Source organism: Triturus cristatus, chromosome 8 (assembly GCF_964204655.1).
Source record: "Triturus cristatus chromosome 8, aTriCri1.1, whole genome shotgun sequence".
Lineage (NCBI taxonomy): Eukaryota > Metazoa > Chordata > Amphibia > Caudata > Salamandridae > Triturus > Triturus cristatus.
In genome coordinates, this window is record NC_140591.1 from 525,922,076 (window position 1) to 525,941,531 (window position 19,456).

The window sequence follows — 19,456 nt, forward strand, 5'->3', positions numbered from 1 at the left end:
GAGTACTCAAGCCACTGGGCTTTATAAAAGAATATTGTATGCACAGTTGTTATAATATTTAAGAAATAAAAAAAACTTTACAAGAGGTGAAGTAATAAATTACTAGGTATATAGATAAACACAATGGTCACCAGGTGAGTACAGAGTAAACAGACCCACTTGAATTAAAGCTACCAGCAATAAACTTGACTTCACTTTCTGAGAAATGTTAATACTTATCAATCCCTAATTAGTGTCTTGCTCTCAGCAACTCCCAGAAAAACAACAGTATTACCATGAAGACCAAATCAAGACAGAAGTCAATATAAAGAGTGAACTGCATCTCAGAACTAATGGGTGTTTGCCCCCCATGACCACAGAACCTTGATTTGGCAATAGAGTTCAGTTCTTCCCTCAGCAATGGAAACAAGTAAGAATTAGGATAAATATTAAGTTTGTCTAATGCTGAAAACAATCATGCAAGTTCTTTTCATCAAAGAATTAAAAGGATACCACAGGGTTAGTGGGTATATATTTACTGTATCATAAATAATCAGTTCCTGGACATCAATACCAGATCTAATGCTGTCAAATCGGTGTCGAAAAGCAAAGATTTCTAATGATTACATCAAATTGCAATTATTACAAGAAAGGGGTTTTGTGAAGACTTTAAGGATTCTTACTCCCTCCCCCCCCAAAAAAAAGAAATATGTCAGATTTATGATTATAATGAAGCATTCTTTTTTTAAAGGATTTCGATTTATCCACACTTTTACAACATTGAAACAACAGAGTAGTGACACCATATCACACAAATTGAAGAACCAAAGCAGTAATATCAAAATATCAGTATAATATAAGAGAGGTGAGCGATCAATTTATGGAAAATCTACGGCCTCCCAACCCTACAGGCCACAGCATCTAAATCGACCCGAGCCCACATTTGGCTTAAATGTTTCCTTGTAGGATCCCTCTTGACAAGGGACAGCTCTAAACCGTAAATATCCAAGAACTGCTTAAACCAGGTAACGCGCAACCAGAATCTTCGCTGTCAGAATCATAAAGAAAACAATTCCCTTCAACTTCAAAGGTACTTCATATAATGTAGCAAAGATAATCAGATCAGTGGACTGTTAAATACAACTTAGAGTAACCTTCGAGATTTCCTCACTGACCTCCTGCCAATATTGCTGCAATATACCACATGAATAGAAAATGTGCACAGTGTCTTCTCCCACCTTGCTACACATTAAGCATTTCAAACTAGACCGGCATCCCCAGTTGAATAATCGGTTCAGAGTGTAATATGTATCTTAACAAGTCTTGAAATTATGTATTTTTAGCCTAGATGCATGCACGAACCAACTACTTAACTGGATTGATTCACTAACAGCATCAGCAGCCACTTGTAGTGATAATGTATAAGTCAGTTTGGAGGCTAAGGTGGATATATTGTTGCATTGGTCTGAATTTAGTAATTTATAATATTGTCAAAGCAGTTCCTGACGGAGGATACTGTTGAGCAGATCACAAACTTAATTGTGCAGGACTTCCTCAAAAAGAAGTAGCAGTCAGTAACAGGCTGATCACCTATCAACAAATTTACACTTATTTAAAAACCAGGAAAAATTGAGGATCATTCATTGTGCTAATAAAGTACCAGAAAAAAACCCTCTAACTCTGGAACTCTAATTACTACATGCGACAATGAAGCATTCTCAATAAAAAATTGTTGTGTTTGGATTAAAATCTGCTCTGGGTCATTCTCACGCCTTTGAAAGGAGCTGAAGATCCAGCTCTACTAACATCAGCTTTCTACACTGTAGCAACCTGGTTGTCAGACTCTTCCTGAAGAAACACCCATGGCGCTTTCTCCTTCCCCTGCTGTCGTCCAGTCTCATAACTGTATTTAGGCTCCCACCTCCGCTGCTGTGTTTCCCTATGTCCCATTTTCCCAACCCTCTCTCCATCATTATGTTGGGCCGCAATTAGCAATAATATACTACAAATTCACCTCTTGTACAGGGCACTAGTGTTTTGTCATTAGATTTGTTCTGTGTAAATTCCCAAACATACGTGTTCAGCATAACTGCCGAAATGTGGCAAAGGACAAATGTGTGCGCATTCATCTAGAAGGTTGGTTGATGGTGTTCTTGGTAGTGCCATCCAGAAGACATCTTGGACCAAAGAGATAAACACTGCGAAGATATGCCCTTCAGAAGACTCTTAGGCCATCATTTCTGACTGAGAATTGGGCATGACTTGTTAGAGGGCAGTGGATTCAATCACAGAAATTAACGTTGATTTATTGGTGAGGATAAAGTCGATAGCGTAAAAATCGTGCATGCTGGAGCTACTCAATATTATAAATGGAAGTATGATCAAAATCCGTTGTTAGAAAGTTGGCCAAGGAAGAAGTGTTTTCCAGTGAGATAGAAAGTAGTATAGTGCTATTATAATCGGGGTATAATTTTATTAAAAAACGATTTAAACCACACTGAAATCGACAAAGTAAAATTGAAAGTATACTTAACAGTTTGTATACAACCAATACATTTAGTACTAAGTATAAATAAAAAAGATAAAACATATATTTCAATAGCTAATGGCCTGGTAAAAGAAACATTCCATATATGAAAATATATTTGTATAGTAAAAATACAAACCAGCTCATTCAGAGCATTTAGAAAGGGCCATGCTTAGCCAGTGCAGTGTAAAAGAAAGTTTTTTTTAAGAAGTATAGATTACAAGTGTTTAGTGTAAACACTTAGGTATTCTTTTCACACACATAGTGAAAGCTTCACTCAGAGTAGTACAGGCTGTGGAGGCCTGTCCTGATGATAAATATCCTCAGAGAAACATCCTCTGACAACAGGCAGCATAGGCCGCAGGGCCTGTTGCCACTTCTGAGACTGTACACCATTGCTAGCTTCCCTCAGACTATTTTATTTATTGGTTTTATATAGTGCTAGCTAGACCCAAAGTTATCTGAGTGCTTTACATATAATGCGAGATAATTTGATTGAAGTACATACATATGTACAGACAAAGAAAATCGTTAGGCAGTCAAGGTAGTTACAATATGCGGACATCAGAACAGCAGAAGTAAATTAAATAAATGACATAGTAGACAGCTGAAACAAATCGACCGTCGCAACGAGTCTAGTCGGTGGCGCTCTGTCAATGCGCCCCCTGATGGCAGTCCTCTGAAGGGGGTCCTAAGGACTCCTTAGACATCACCTTGCAGGCCAGTGCGGTCACTCACTGCATCCGTCTGCAAGGGGATCTCTCTTCCCCTCTTAAAAGTACAGGCGGGTTGTCGCCGGCCCAGTGAAACACGGGGCATCTGCTTCAAAGCCAATCTGTTTCTCACTTGAATGCTCTGCCCCCAGGACAGCACGAGTTTGCAATGTAATAGTGCACACTTTCACTGCTTGCACCTGGTGCACCGGTTTTAAGGTGAGCCATGGTGCAAAGAGGGAAAGTGGGCCCTATCTATGATACGGCCCCACGCAGGAAAACAAAGGCTGTCATGCAAGCTTCCCTCTCACCCAGAGCACGTACTGTACAGGCGTACACAGGGATAGCGTCACTAACTGAGTAGGTACACAAGCAAGCTTCTCAAGGACAATGGTTAAACTACAAGGATTCACAGCGCAAGCTTCAGTAACATAGTTTAGTACTAGACATTGATGCTTGTCCTGAGGAAAAGCATCCACATTGGAAGTTCCTTTTATGCACGGCTTGTACAGAAAATGCATCTGCATTCAAGCTTCATAGAAGAAACACAAGCACACAGACGCTGGCTCTTTCCCTCTCTCTCTCTCAAGGATGTGAATGCTTGTCATAAGGGCATGCTTCCAGTTCAGACAGTGTATAGCCCGGTTGACATCAGTCCAAGATTACGTCACACAGAGCAGTTAAATACAAGCATGTGCAGACCTGGTGTCCCTCGTTTTGCTCACAGAATGTGCACAGCATGGGCAGCAATGATTGTTTCACTTGCACAAACAGACTAGGTACATCAGTAGTAACAGAAGGTAAAGTGCCACTCACACAGAGAAGATACTATAGAGGCACGTGCAATCTGCGCTTATTTCCTATACAGATAGAGAACAGTACAGGCATCCGCAGTGCAAGCTTCCCTAACATAGAAATAATGCGTATAGGCACAGTAGAAGCATTGGTAGTGCCAGCTTCACTCACATAGAATATCTACAGCATCCGTATCACGAGGGAAAGTATCATATGAGAAAGATTCCCTCCTACATGTTATGTAGCACAAGCTTCCACTTCTCAATGTGTAGAGCACGGCCAAGTGCAACACAAACGTCCCACTCACAGCAGCTGACGTACCTGTATTTGCAGTGCATGGTAACCTAAGCCGGGGGCGTAGCCATCATTGGTGCAGCAGGTGCAGTGGGACCGTGGCCATATGCCAGTTTATTGCTGTAATTCACAGATCAAACAGCAAATTCTTTCCTGGCACTGGGGCCCATAACACACTGGCTACCCCACAGCCCTAAGCTAGCACACACAACTTGCACAGCGACTACTGCAGTGGAAGGTTTCATTAACAGACGGCATATTACTGCAGCAGTAGGACAAGCTTCGCTCACACATCAGAACCACAGTACGTGAATCGGTGGAGAATGCCTCACAGTTTAGTTGGCCTAACACGTCCTCTCATACACCATGTCACAGAACCGTGAGATATTCGCAAATATGAAAGATACTGGAAGGCAGCAGTAACAAGAATGTTGGATCCGACTTACAGTAAATATTTTTTCAGTTTTCTCTTAGTATTTGAACACCTTTTATCATATTATCTCCATGCCTTCAATGAATGCAACGCCTGCCAGTCGCGTGCTGTGTTCCTCCTGTGCGTTGCGGATCCCTAGACTCATTAAGTTGCTTTGGTGGTTCTAACCCAGGGTGACAGTGTAAGATTTTTAAGTTTGTTTATAGGACCTATTTCACTCCTCCTCATGTGAGTATGCCTAATAAATGTATGCTGTATATGCTTCGTCCCCCAATTAAGGCAATTTTCCTGGACTGCCCAATCCAGACCCATTTAATCTTTGATGTTGCCCTCTCCGTCTCTCATCTCATGCTGTGCTTTTTGCTGCTTGTTTTTTCTCCGCATTTAGCAGTGAAAGTTTTGGTGCTGGCTTCTATAATCAACGTGGCATTAAACAGCATCCTTTATTCCATCCTTGCTCAGCCATTACAGCAACGAGCACAGTGACCTAGAATAGCCCAGCCCTGTTGGCTTTGGCTCAGCTTGTATATTTTTCCTTCCCCTCCATTAGCTCTGTTTCTCTCCTTTCCTTTAAGAATTTCGTTTTGGTTATCCAGTGCGGATGGTACACGGGCTTTTAAGAAGCTTGTACTATCTGCCACACTCTCCTTTCCTCACATCCATTTGTGTCCCCTCCCAATCCCAGCAGACCTGTAGTTTAGTTCGATTTTTTTTCCATTACGCCTTTTCTCTGCTTTGATAGGGGATTAGAAGAGCAGAGCTTTTCAATGCAAGGGAATGACAATAGTTGAAGATAAAATAATGAACGAACACATTTGGGTATTATAGAAAATAATTAAGTGATACGTAATTGCAAACATACAATTAAGACCTGTGTTAATGAAAGGTTTCACCAGAGGATAAGCAATACAGCTGGCTCATCAAAGGCATGCTTTGAACTCCCTTCCTCCATCCCCAAGGTAATTTCTATCGAATTATGACTTTCTCCCATCCCAAATTAACCAATTTTATAAAATTGCAGTTACATTACAAGTCTCGGTATAGGTTGCTCGTGTGTTCCTGTAGCTGTGGTGGGTGTCTGTGAAAAAATAATTGGTTTTTCTATACACCAAAGTGCAGCTAAATGTCTTTAAAATTGATGAAATGTTCTGTGTTATTTATTTACTTTTTTTTTTAATATCCAGGTAGTTTCTTTTGCCATTTCTTGAACCCGCAGGAATTGCAGAATAAACCTCTCGTTGTCATCATACCTTCCCGTGCACTATCTCTAATTAATGTAAAGGGATCTTCAGAAGACAGTCTCCCCCTGAGCCTAATTTGCCATTTCCATTAGTAATTTGTATCCACTTTTCTCCACAGCTTGAAGGTCCGTGCGTTCTGCAAATTCAAAAAATCCGCAATGTTTCCGCTCCGAAGGATAACGAGGAATCGCAGGCCGCGCCCCGGATGCTGCGGCTGCAGATGACAGACGGACACACCACCTGCACCGCAGTGGAATTTAACTACCTGTCCAAACTAAGGTCTGTGCCCTCCGTTTGCTCGTCTTTTCCTTAGTAACCTGGTTTTTCATAAATTGTCTGATAGAGATTTCGATAACTCTGTCCGACATATGTGTTGGTAGCTCCTTAATGGCTAATCCCGAGCATTAACCTGTGGGTAATTTGCTGGGTTCCAGTTACCTACTCGCTGCATGACTTTCTTGAAGATGTCAGTGAGATGTCTCCCCAGCCCTCAAGAGTGTCTTTGGTGGTGACCGTGAGACAGAAAGCAGCAGGATACCCGTCTGGTTGGGTGGAAATTCATAGCAATCCAAAGTGGAGGAATACACCTTTGGGGGACGCGGAGTGCCTGGAAGGTACAGCAACCCAAGAGCTAAAACAAAAAAAGAACCGTCATTGTATCTGAGTACTCAAAGCGCACACAGAAAAGTACACACTCTGCTTTCAATCTTTTTGGTGTGTTTTACCTGTAATTCTAAAGTCTCGAGCTTCTACCTGATACAAAGAGGGAACATATCAATTGTTGGGTGAGATGTCTTTGAAAAAACTAAACTTGTATTACAAAATATTTAATAGTACTCTGAATGTCGAGATGAGTCAGAGCAATACTTACCAGATATGACAACACACATACTGCAACTGCCCTGGAATTACATTGATGGGCTGTATCCCAGGCGACTGAGATGAAGCCCTTTCTGACGCACGTCTTCATTCACAACAATGATGACAGTATATTTGTTGGGCTAGTCTGGTAACCATGTGGGTGCCACTTTCCAATAGCAGCTTTCCGGGCTTCCTGAAAAGCACAACATCTTAGAAGCAACACCTCTCCCCTCTCCCTTGTCTTTTTGCAGGATGTTTCTCAGACTGACTTGATAGGGTGGAACCTTGAGATCCAAGGAGCCTTTGGCCAAGTTTCCTTTCTTGCTCTGCGATGGTGGTCTCCGCTGTATCATCTCATTTGTAGTGTATGCCATATTTATCATCCCTGCAGCGGTCACAGTGACCGCGGTAACTTTTTGTTAGAGGAAACAATGATATATTCTACCTATCTTTCAGTTGTGTTAGTTAGGTAACCTTGTTACAGGGGTCCTGTTCCTTAGCCTTTTTCCTTGTTTCTTGCGCTTTTCTATGGTTGAACAATGGAGCTAAACTTTCTGCCAACCTAGCACAAGTGAAGTAGTTATTAGTGTTAAAGGTTCTCCTATTCCAAATTACTCCAGTTCTTGTTTTTCTTTCCCTTCATGCAATTGTTCCTGCTGCATAGTCCTACTTTCTCCACATGCTTCTGCGGTTCAAATGATTAAACAATTCACAGCTCTGCATCACTCGCAAGGGTGTGTGGGAACTTGGAGATGGAATTTTCAAGCAAAGGAAGTGCTATTTTGAAAGATATTCGAGATGAATACAATTTACGTATGCGGACATTCCAGCGCAGTGTTGATCGGAGGAGAGAAAACCCCAAACTTGAAGCAGCATTGGCAGTGTCAAAGCTGCATAGCGCTGCCGTGCTAGAGGAAGAGGAGACCGTTCTGGTGTAGAGTGAAATGGAGTATCAGAAATGGGTGGCTTTGGATGTTTATACCATGGATAGCTTTGAAGGTCATGGTGAAGAATTTATGATGTATCCTTGTAGGATAAAAGGATGTCCAGGGAGGTGTGGAGATGTGGAGGATGGGGTCTGGAACGAGCACTGTAGGCACAACAATGTGGGTAACAATCGTGAGAACTTTTATCCTGGTGAGTGCGAGGTAATGGAGCAAGCAGCTGAGAATTCTTTTTCTTCTGTTTATTTTATGCTGAAGCGTGGTGGTAATCAGCATATTAATTGCATGAAATGAATAATGAATAGTGGTTCTGCGAAGAGGTAGAAGCTGGCAAGGATGTAGCTGTGTGACCATTGAAGCGAATTCCCCGTTCCTGAGTTTGTGTAATGGAAGGATAATGGTAGAGAGAGAGAGAGAGAGAGAGAGAGAGAGAGAGAGAGAGAGATAGATACGCATGTAGGAGAAGTGACCAATGGGAAGCATATAATATCCGGTGTGGCTAAGATGAGCATACAACTGTACCGAACAATCCAGTGTCAGATTGTAGCAAGACAGGTGGTTGTGTTCATTAGATTATAGGGGCTGAAGGAGGGACAGTAGAAATAAAGAACTTAGACTGTGTGAAAGGATGAAACAAATGTGGGAATAATGATCCCAAACCAATGGTGTGCAGTGAGAAAAAGAGGGGTGTTATACCTAAGCTTTGGTAAACTCCCATTCGATGTATCACTGCCAAAATCGGGAGGGAGAGGACAACTAAAGATTAGCACAATACTCCTCCTTAACATGAAAGCCAGCCGAAGGGCTGTGCTAATCTGGAATAGTATAGAAATATCTCACACCCAGTGTCTGTATAGAGAACTAAGGGCCTCATCTACTAGAAGCAATACATTGTGTCCAATTACAATTCACACATTTCAATTTCTTATTTGCAATGTACTAAAATGGATTTGGTTAAAGTGATTGTGATTTGTGCACCAACTTCTACTGAATACATTGGTATTTTGTGAAAGACCTATATACTAATAGGTTGCTTCACAAAATACAGAATCGTAGTGGTGTGCAATGTGTCCTTCCTCATCACTATTCATGAGGTACGTCACAAGTTGTGACCCACTACGATTGGCCACACTCACAGGGATGGTGGCCTGCTGGGTTCAACAGACCACCATGTCTGAGATTGCTTTTTAATAAAGGTGCCTGGTTTATCTGTTTTTTGTTTTTTTTAAATGCAGCCCGTTTTCAGTAAAGAAAAAGGTGATGTGTTACAAAAAAATAATAATAAAGGTTGCACAAACCCTTTTAGGTGTACGTAGTAGTCCCAGGAACTACTACCTACTTCTAAAAGACTTCGTCAGTATTCACAGATTCCAATTGTGAATGGCTTTCCTCCTCCTTCCAGTTAATGGCAAAATGTTAATGTTTTGCAACCGTATTTCACTGGCAAAACATGGATACACACTGTAAGGAATCGGTATTTGAAAGCGACACCCTTTCCAAATAGCGGTTCCTAATGGTTTCCTAAAACCATTTAATGATTTGGAAAAAGTTTGCTAAATCGTTAAATGGGTTGAGTTAATTTAAAATAAAATAAAAATATCTGTTGCAAACCCTCACATTTACCAAATCAGAGAGTTTGCGAGCCCTAAATCCCTTTTGTACAGGAGGCTCTACGTTTTTTTTAAAAGAATGCGGGCCCCTCACTCACACTAGGTGACATACTTCATCATAATGAGCGCTTCTAGTCCGCATTCAGGTTGCAGGAACTCACGCTGAGCTTTTTTTGTGAGCCTTTGATGGATTTTGAAGCACATCCTGTGTAGGTTTTTCTTTAAAACTGTATGTCCATAAACACGTGCATCAATACAAAGTGAAAAAACATGAACTCTGGATGAATTGTAGAGAGCGGGTTACTGTGGTAGGGGAGGGTTAATAAAATGGAGGGGGGAAGAAAGAGAGAAAAAAATATAAGGACAAGTGTTTGTTGTGCATTTCTATATATAGTGTGACTCGGCTTTAAAGGTAAGAATATTCTGGTGTATTAGACTAGTTCGTCTCGCCCTGACACTCTCTATGGTGAAGAGCATGTTTTAACGACAGACAGACAGACAGACAGACACACCTCTACCTACCTACCATCCGCACATTGAAAGTGGAACCAAGATTCCATCGTGGTGAAATACAATCGAGACATCACAATGCCGCTTTTGAGTGCCTTTTAACTAACTGTTCAACCAAGATATCGGAAAAAAAGTTGATGCAAGGACAAGGATTCTAACTGGAAAAGTGCATTTTGATAATGTTAGATGTGGGGGAGCAGGGCAGAGAGCGCGAATGTTGGAGAAAGAGTAAAAAGTACAGGTAATGGGGAGGTAACGTGTAGAGGACAGGTTGCAGAATGTAACTACCTGCTGAAATAAATGTTAAGAATATGAACGCAGGGTGCAGTGCTCTGTCTTGTTATTGTCAGTGTTCATTCGTCACAAAAATGCTTATTTCATGAAGCAGTTGTTTGCAAGTTGCTTCAGAACTGAGGTTCTGAGAAGAGCAGGGCCGGACCGGCCGTAGTGGGCACCGGGCAATCCCCCGGTGCGCTGCATGGGCGGGGCCGGTTTTGTTACAGGGCCGTTTTTGCAGCATAGCTGCAAAATCGGCCCTGTAACAGAATCGTCCGAAAACCGGCCCCGGCAAAGAGCTCGGCCACACACCCAACCCCCCAAACCCCCTCCGCCCCCGGGGGGGGGGGAGAAGCACTTTGTCAGGGCCGGTTTTGGTTCCCAGTCCAGCCCTGGAGAACAGTGTAAAATGGTGAGTGAGAACGGAGGTGCATTGCTACGCTAGAGCGACTGAGGTCCTTCCTGTGATCTCAGCCCACACTGTCCTGCTTTGCAGAACTTGGTTTCAGAGACCTAAACACAGACGTCCTCAAACTGCTGTGCTGGGTTGCATGTTACTCTCCGATCTGGAGAATGCTTACCTTCATTGTAGCACACACAACTATGAAAATGCCAAGAAACATTGAGCCAGCCTCTTCTACGCCAGAGCTGGTAATGGGATATTTCATGCCTTCAATCCTTTTAGAAATTAGCTACCTCCGTTTTTATTTCCATATAAATTGACATACATTCTTTTTTGTGTATTGCACTGCAGAAGTACAACCGCTTTATTGATTTACAATGTTTGTGTGGTTTGGTCACTTTAATATTATTAGACCAAAATGCTTTTCTGACGTTGCATGGTCTTTTCTGAGCAGACCTTGCACTTTTGACTCATGGAGTATATTTGCTTTGAGGTCACTGCTGCAGATCGTTAATTAGTTGAACTTAAGTGACTTGTGACTATGGTGTGTCCTAGAATTAACTGCTCTCTTGCCGAAATTGCGCCTTTGTTCTGTTTTGTTTGTGGTTGACAGCAGACATCAAGTTTTAACTGAGGCAGGATATTATGAAACTACGAAGTTTGGGTCCAAATTATACCCAAGGGCAGAGATACGTCTTTGGCGTATTTACAGTACACCATGTCCTGGCCCGCAGTGATTTTTAAATTTCACTGAATAATATGGATGTATTTTGAATAATAATGTGTACCTGATTCACAAACTGCACTTTGTAGCGCGTTTTGTAGTACTACAAAATGCAATTCCCAAACTACGTGCAGAGTTTTACATCTCTGCACTCCCTATAGTTAATGGTGCGGAGTTCTCTGCCCCGATTGCGGATAACTCCGCACACGTAAGTATAGGAAGTGCAGGGACGTAAAACTTGGCATGTCGTTTCTCAATAGCTAAAAGTAATAAAATTACACAAAAGTGTACGTTTACTTTTGTGAAACGGGCCTCGTGAGTGTATGGGTGAATCGCTTTGGAACCATTTTGGTACTTAAGTATAGATTTCCTCTTCCTAACTCCACATCTACGTTCCTTGAAGATTTACAAATCTTCAAAGTACTTTGATGTGATTTAAGAATAGTACATTTTGAAGACATAGCCATCCTCAGGGTAGAGCATTCCTCAATCCAACATACTACCACTGAAAACTGTTGTGCGTGCTTCGAACAGACTTGTATCATCAACCAATATATTCGATCATGTTTCACCAATCCTCACCATGCTCATTGTCTACTTATGAGGGAGTGTGAAGTTCAATCTTTGCTCCCTGGTCTACAGAGCTGTTCACTCACTCTCTTTTTCCTGCCTCTCCAGCCTTCACAAATTGTTGGGAGGCACTTGTGTTCTGAGAAGCAAAAATAACCATCTTCTGGAGCAAACGTCTATCAAAATCAGTTTGGATTGGTGTCAAGCCTCCTCAGGAGCTTTCTCTGTTTTGTGAAACTCTCACCCTATGGACCTGAGAACCAAAAATACTCTCCTGCCATTCCTCAAGAAATGAAAAGTGTATCTGTTTAAACTCTGTCTGACTCCTTAAGCCTAAGGTTGATCTTTTAGTCTATGCCGGATTGCTTCCCGCTATGGGCTTCCTTCTTGACTCCACTCCTCCTTGCCCTTCTCCCTGCTCCATCAGTTTAACTTTTCTTTTTCCCCCTTCACTCCTCCCCGCTTCTGCCTACTCTTCTCCTCTCCTGTCTTTCTCTCCCTTTCTTTTTTTGTTCTATCCATCCTTTTTCCACTTTCCTTTTTGTCCTTTGACTCCTTATCTCCTCTCCCTTTGTTCTCCTTTCTTCTCTGTATTATGTCTCAAATAGGCCTTTGCCCCTTCTTTTTAGGTCTCGCCTGACCCAGCGCATGCGCTGGTCTGGCGAGACTTATTGAGAGGGCTCCAAAAAGTGCTACCAGGCCAGCCTAGAGCTACAGTGCATGTGCGCGGGCACGCGCCCATTACCGCGATTACTTTGACTTTCGCGCCGCACGGCCGCTTTGATGTTTGATCGTGATCGCGATCACTTTCACGGCCGCTTTGCATAGCCAATATGTCTCGCTTTTGGGACCTTATTATTTAGTTATGCAACTGTTGCATGGCTAAACACTTATAAGGTCCCAAAGGCGAGACCTATTGGCTATGCCAATGCTTGTTTACCCTTGATCCCTCTCTGCCTCTACCCCTCTCCTTGCTCCATCCATTCTCTTTCCCTTTTCACCTATGAATACTCCCCTCCTCTTCATTCTTCATGTTCCATCCATCTCATCGCTTCATCTCGATCTGGTCTTCTTTACTGCCCCCATCGAATGCCTGCTTTCTTTACCCTTGTTCCTGCATTACCTCCTTAACCTAATTCCATACCCACTTCCTTGCCCACCTCTTTTCCCCCCATCTTTCACTCTCTTAATCCTTTGTTATTCTCTTCCCCCCTCATTTTGTCATTCTATTCCCTTTTCCCTTGCCCACTTCCCCTCCTAACCTCTCCCCCTTCTATTTCCCTGTCCTCCTCCCCCCCCCCCCCCCTCTCTTGCTCTGATGTTCTCAATGTCACTTCTTTGGCTCCTTTCAGTTTTGACCTTTGAGTCCATGTAATCTGCATGACCACTGTCACTGTTATTTTACATAAAGTATTCTCATACCTCTCACAGCTATATTAAACTGTTAAAAAGGCAGTTCATACATAGATCTGGAGTTAGGAGTAGTAGACCCTAAAGATGTAAGTAAGCTGCGTGGAGGTAGTAGGTCTGTATAAGCCTCAGTCTTGAGGAGATAGTGAGCTTGCGGCACCACCAGTCTGCATCCTCCAGCGAGCCCACCCAGCCCTCCCACTAGGTCCGTAGAAGACAGTGTGTTTCGGAGAGTTTATTTTGAGGGTACAATAGATTTGGAAGACATTGCCACATCCCAGGTTTCCCATAAGGATCTTCGCTTCAAGTGGCTTGAACTCTGGGAGGGGGGGGTCAGAGTTACGTATGTGGGCCTGAAGGGGGTGCCGGACCTGAAGGTATTTATAGAATTGACAATTGCGAGGGCAAAGGATTTTTGTAGGTCAGCGAAGGAGCACATGCGGGTCCCTACCCAGACATCCCTAAGTTGCGAGAGCCCCCTGGAGTCCTACGTCCAGAAGCTGGCAAGTGAGGCCATCTCCCCCAGCCAGGTGCCATGTCATAGTGGGGTTTGTTGTGTAAGCCTAACATTCTATTGGGTACATAGATTTTAGAAAGAATATCCGAGTTTGGAAGACAATACTCTTTAAGTATCTAGCATGTATTGTGTACCATTAAAAGTTGGGTGGAAGAATTTGCCAAAGAAAGCTTCTTTATAAATGAAAGTTTCCAAAGATTTAAGATCAGCACTAATGCAATTGCAAATAAAACCAATGAACTGAATAACATCAAAAGATACTAAAGACGAGAGGCCCAGTGCCAAGGCGTATGCTACAGCGGGGAGTTGAAGAGCAAAGTGCTAACACATGGTGTCTATTCTCAGATTTTTGTTTTCATATAATATAGCAGAAGCATACAATATGGAACTAGTTTACATATTACAAACCTAACAGCCGAACCATTTACTGGAGAAATGCTTAACTGCATTTATTAGGTCCTTCCTCCTGGAGGCTAGCTCGGCAAAATGAAAATTCAGTTCAGTTTATGACCTATACATTACCCCCAACTACGGTGTTAGGAACATGTTCAATAGAAAGTGATTCCATTGTCCAAGTAAAAGCAGGTTAGAAACAGCCAGAGGACGTCATCTTAGCGTTGGACAAATCTATCTTGATGGTATTATTAAGCTAATTGTAATCTTACAGCCACGGACGCTGCGGTGTGTGGCATTGATAAAATGATCAACTCATCAGCGTATGCTACATTATTTATCCTTGAATGGCCCTTTTTAAAAAGGATCCTTCCCATTAGTCCAAGAGTGGAGAAGTGTGGCTCAATGGTTAGAGCGGCAGACCCTGATGCAGAGGTCTGGCCCGGGACCAGGGTTCAATTCCCCGCCTCGGCGGGTCTTGGGCTCAAAATTCCACGGACCTGATAATTCTCGCCTCGGTGCCTATTCCAATCATGGAGTCCCACTCTGCAACTCTGGGCAATAGCTTGCTTAATCTCCACAACGGCCCCCACAACGCTAAGGATGCCGGGCCTCCACCTTGGGGGTGCCCAGGAGTGGACACCTCACAGGGAAAGCCAGGATGGGTTCCACAGCGGTATTGGTACAAGCGCCTTGAGACCCTTGCGGGGGAGTAGTGCGCTATACAAGTATCAATTTACAAGAATGCTGTCAAATCCGCAATGTATAGTCAGAATAACAGCAGTGCCAAATTGCACCCCTGGTTCAGACCATTGGTGGTAAGAATTTTAGGGGAAAGACCCTTGCCTATACCCAAGCGTCTGATTATAATGTTACCAAAAATGGCAACGGGGTTTCGTCATTTCCACAAGATTGTAAGTTCCAGCAGATTCCAGTCCAATTGATTGAATGTGGTGGAAACCTCCAGAAAACCTACAAAACTATTATTGGGGTTTCCCCTAGCTAGGCGCAGCTAACAGATGTAAGGCCATGATGTTATGACAAACAAATGATGGACGGAATGTTGACAATGCAGACATTCTCCCCCAGTCAAGAGATCTGGGTTAAATCCATCGTTCTTTTGCCCACTACGCCACCCCAGTTCAGACATGGCCATATGCAAATCAGTCTTGACCCTGTGCCTCATGGGAACAGTCCAGCCCGAACTGCCAAGCCATGTCTTCCATGGACCGGAATCAAGCATCCTAGGACCGGTTTCTGGCTATCAGCCGTCATCAGCCAGGATAGCTTGACTCCAGTGGCGCAGTGAGCACGGGACCCACGTCTGGGCATACCCATCCCACTTAGGGCGAAAAGCGTTACGACAAACAAATGATGGACGGAATGTTGACAATGCAGACATTCTCCCCCAGTCAAGAGATCTGGGTTAAATCCATCGTTCTTTTGCCCACTACGCCACCCCAGTTCAGACATGGCCATATGCAAATCAGTCTTGACCCTGTGCCTCATGGGAACAGTCCAGCCCGAACTGCCAAGCCATGTCTTCCATGGACCGGAATCAAGCATCCTAGGACCGGTTTCTGGCTATCAGCCGTCATCAGCCAGGATAGCTTGACTCCAGTGGCGTAGTGAGCACGGGGGTATTCCCAGACGTGGGACCCGTGCTCACTACGCCACTGGAGTCAAGCTATCCTGGCTGATGACGGCTGATAGCCAGAAACCGGTCCTAGGATGCTTGATTCTGGTCCAGGGAAGACATGGCTTGGCAGTTCGGGCTGGACCGTTCCCATGAGGCACAGGGTCAAGACTGATTTGCATATGGCCATGTCTGAACTGGGGTGGCGTAGTGGGCAAAAGAACGATGGATTTAACCCAGATCTCTTGACTGGGGGAGAATGTATGCATTGTCAGCATTCCGTCCATCATTTGTTTGTTGTAACGCTTTTCGCCCTAAGTGGGATGGGTATTCCCAGACGTGGGACCCGTGCTCACTACGCCACTGGAGTCAAGCTATCCTGGCTGATGACGGCTGATAGCCAGAAACCGGTCCTAGGATGCTTGATTCTGGTCCAGGGAAGACATGGCTTGGCAGTTCGGGCTGGACCGTTCCCATGAGGCACAGGGTCAAGACTGATTTGCATATGGCCATGTCTGAACTGGGGTGGTGTAGTGGGCAAAAGAACGATGGATTTAACCCAGATCTCTTGACTGGGGGAGAATGTATGCATTGTCAGCATTCCGTCCATCATTTGTTTGTTGTAACGCTTTTCGCCCTAAGTGGGATGGGTATTCCCAGACGTGGGACCCGTGCTCACTACGCCACTGGAGTCAAGCTATCCTGGCTGATGACGGCTGATAGCCAGAAACCGGTCCTAGGATGCTTGATTCTGGTCCAGGGAAGACATGGCTTGGCAGTTCGGGCTGGACCGTTCCCATGAGGCACAGGGTCAAGACTGATTTGCATATGGCCATGTCTGAACTGGGGTGGTGTAGTGGGCAAAAGAACGATGGATTTAACCCAGATCTCTTGACTGGGGGAGAATGTATGCATTGTCAGCATTCCGTCCATCATTTGTTTGTTGTAACGCTTTTCGCCCTAAGTGGGATGGGTATTCCCAGACGTGGGACCCGTGCTCACTACGCCACTGGAGTCAAGCTATCCTGGCTGATGACGGCTGATAGCCAGAAACCGGTCCTAGGATGCTTGATTCTGGTCCAGGGAAGACATGGCTTGGCAGTTCGGGCTGGACCGTTCCCATGAGGCACAGGGTCAAGACTGATTTGCATATGGCCATGTCTGAACTGGGGTGGTGTAGTGGGCAAAAGAACGATGGATTTAACCCAGATCTCTTGACTGGGGGAGAATGTATGCATTGTCAGCATTCCGTCCATCATTTGTTTGTTGTAACGCTTTTCGCCCTAAGTGGGATGGGTATTCCCAGACGTGGGACCCGTGCTCACTACGCCACTGGAGTCAAGCTATCCTGGCTGATGACGGCTGATAGCCAGAAACCGGTCCTAGGATGCTTGATTCTGGTCCAGGGAAGACATGGCTTGGCAGTTCGGGCTGGACCGTTCCCATGAGGCACAGGGTCAAGACTGATTTGCATATGGCCATGTCTGAACTGGGGTGGTGTAGTGGGCAAAAGAACGATGGATTTAACCCAGATCTCTTGACTGGGGGAGAATGTATGCATTGTCAGCATTCCGTCCATCATTTGTTTGTTGTAACGCTTTTCGCCCTAAGTGGGATGGGTATTCCCAGACGTGGGACCCGTGCTCACTACGCCACTGGAGTCAAGCTATCCTGGCTGATGACGGCTGATAGCCAGAAACCGGTCCTAGGATGCTTGATTCTGGTCCAGGGAAGACATGGCTTGGCAGTTCGGGCTGGACCGTTCCCATGAGGCACAGGGTCAAGACTGATTTGCATATGGCCATGTCTGAACTGGGGTGGTGTAGTGGGCAAAAGAACGATGGATTTAACCCAGATCTCTTGACTGGGGGAGAATGTATGCATTGTCAGCATTCCGTCCATCATTTGTTTGTTGTAATGATGTTATCCAGAGCAGAGCAATTGTTCCCAAAACCCGTGTGCGAGAATTATAACACCGTTTTATCGAGCACAATTTTGGCAAAAGGGGGGTGCTCTTTGTGTCCCCCAGTGCTATTAGACAAGAGTTGATTTGTAGTGACCACGGGTCATGTTTACAGAGTGCCTGCAGAACGGAGTCCGTGGTTTTATTACCCTCCATTACTACGGTGCGCATGTACCACATAACTAAACCAGCTAAATACGTTCCCAGCGGGACAGGACCACGTTGTGCGTGACATGTTCACATAGTAAACTTTGAGACTACATAACGCACACGCTGTGACAGAAATAACGAGAAAGCATTCGGCGATAGTGTCTATCGCTGGGCGGTTTGCTTTGTAACTAATGAAGGCCTAAGGGGCCGCGTTAGCAGCTTGTTAGCGAGAGAACCAGTTTTTGCAGTGCATGGGGATGCGTGGACAAACTACAGCACATTCACGGGTGTCACGGAGAGGTGCCTAGGCGCTTTCTCGTCGAGAAATGTTCTACTCCAAAGAGGAGCTGGCTGTAGTGTCGGATGGCCTAATACCGGACGTCCGGCCAGGTGTCTAGATGCCACAGGGAGCATAGATGGAAACAAGAGAGTGCCCGATAGGCGTGTGTCCGGCTGAGAAATGACTGCAAAGCTTCGGCAAAAAGTTTCACTTGTGTTTTTTTACGTTTCTGACATTGTGGATTATTAAAATGGCGTTTGCAGTGATCGGTTTTATTGTTTGATTTGGAAATGAAACTAGCAATTGTTCTTGTACGGCTTTACGCTCCGCTTAAGTACCATTCCTTTCAATGCTGTTTATCAAATCCGAAGTCTCGGTGCGCCTGAGGTGGCGGAGAAGAATGCCATGTTTTATGATTGCCCGCGAGCCGCAGGTGGCATAATAGTTCTGCTCACTCAATTTTACGAAAGAGACTGCGCACGATTGGAAATCAGGCCGCATTTAGAGCCGCATTTGGAGCAGCATAACGGGTCGGGTTTTAAGTGTTCAGCCACCAGTCACTTTGCCTTTTAATGCTGTGCTTTAGAAAATGAGCCCATTTCTGAAAGGGCTGTCAGGTGCATGGCTTTTTTCAGTGCTTGTTGATGCCGTTTATATTAGGTTATCTGAGTTCACACTGTGTAGATTTTCTGCTGGATGGAAAACTCACCCTCTGTTTGCCTTGCTTGCTTGTTAGCGCTGGCCCTTAGAACGTAATATTAGTCAGGTCGTTAAAGATTTTTCACCATCGGTCGTATGGGCCTCCGTTAGCTGATGTGAAGCATTGAAAGGGAGGAGACATCAACAATACATTTCTAACTTGTGAAGCTCATATGACTCCACAATAAGAAGCAGGAATCGCGGAGTATGTTTTTTTCCCGCTAAACAACTTTATTGGTTTTTTGAAGCGCCACAAAGGGGCCAACAAGATTAAGGCACTGGGTAATTATCGGGTTACACGTACATAGACAAACAGCCAAGCTACTCTGGATCAATACAGTATTGAGCCATTCCGGGTCAATAAAAGGATTGATACGGATTACACGTGCAGCCATTTAGCCCATATCTGCCCGTGTTTGTGAGGACAGCCTCTGGCCTCGAAAACCACCCTATCCTGTTTAGCGCAACAATCAACTCTGCGTTGCCACTTTGCAATGGTAGGAGGCTCACCCATTTCGGTGCTATGTC

General features: G+C 44.3%; 1 protein-coding gene across 1 annotated transcript in view; it reads left to right on the forward strand.

Moving 5' to 3' along the window:
• Positions 1-19,456, forward strand: part of TDRD3 (tudor domain containing 3) — a 681,208-nt gene that overhangs the window by 295,173 nt on the left and 366,579 nt on the right. Inside the window, exon 4 of the mRNA XM_085621988.1 lies at positions 6,101-6,261. Within this exon, the coding sequence (XP_085478114.1) occupies positions 6,101-6,261 (161 nt within the window). The remainder of the gene's footprint in view (positions 1-6,100; positions 6,262-19,456) is intronic.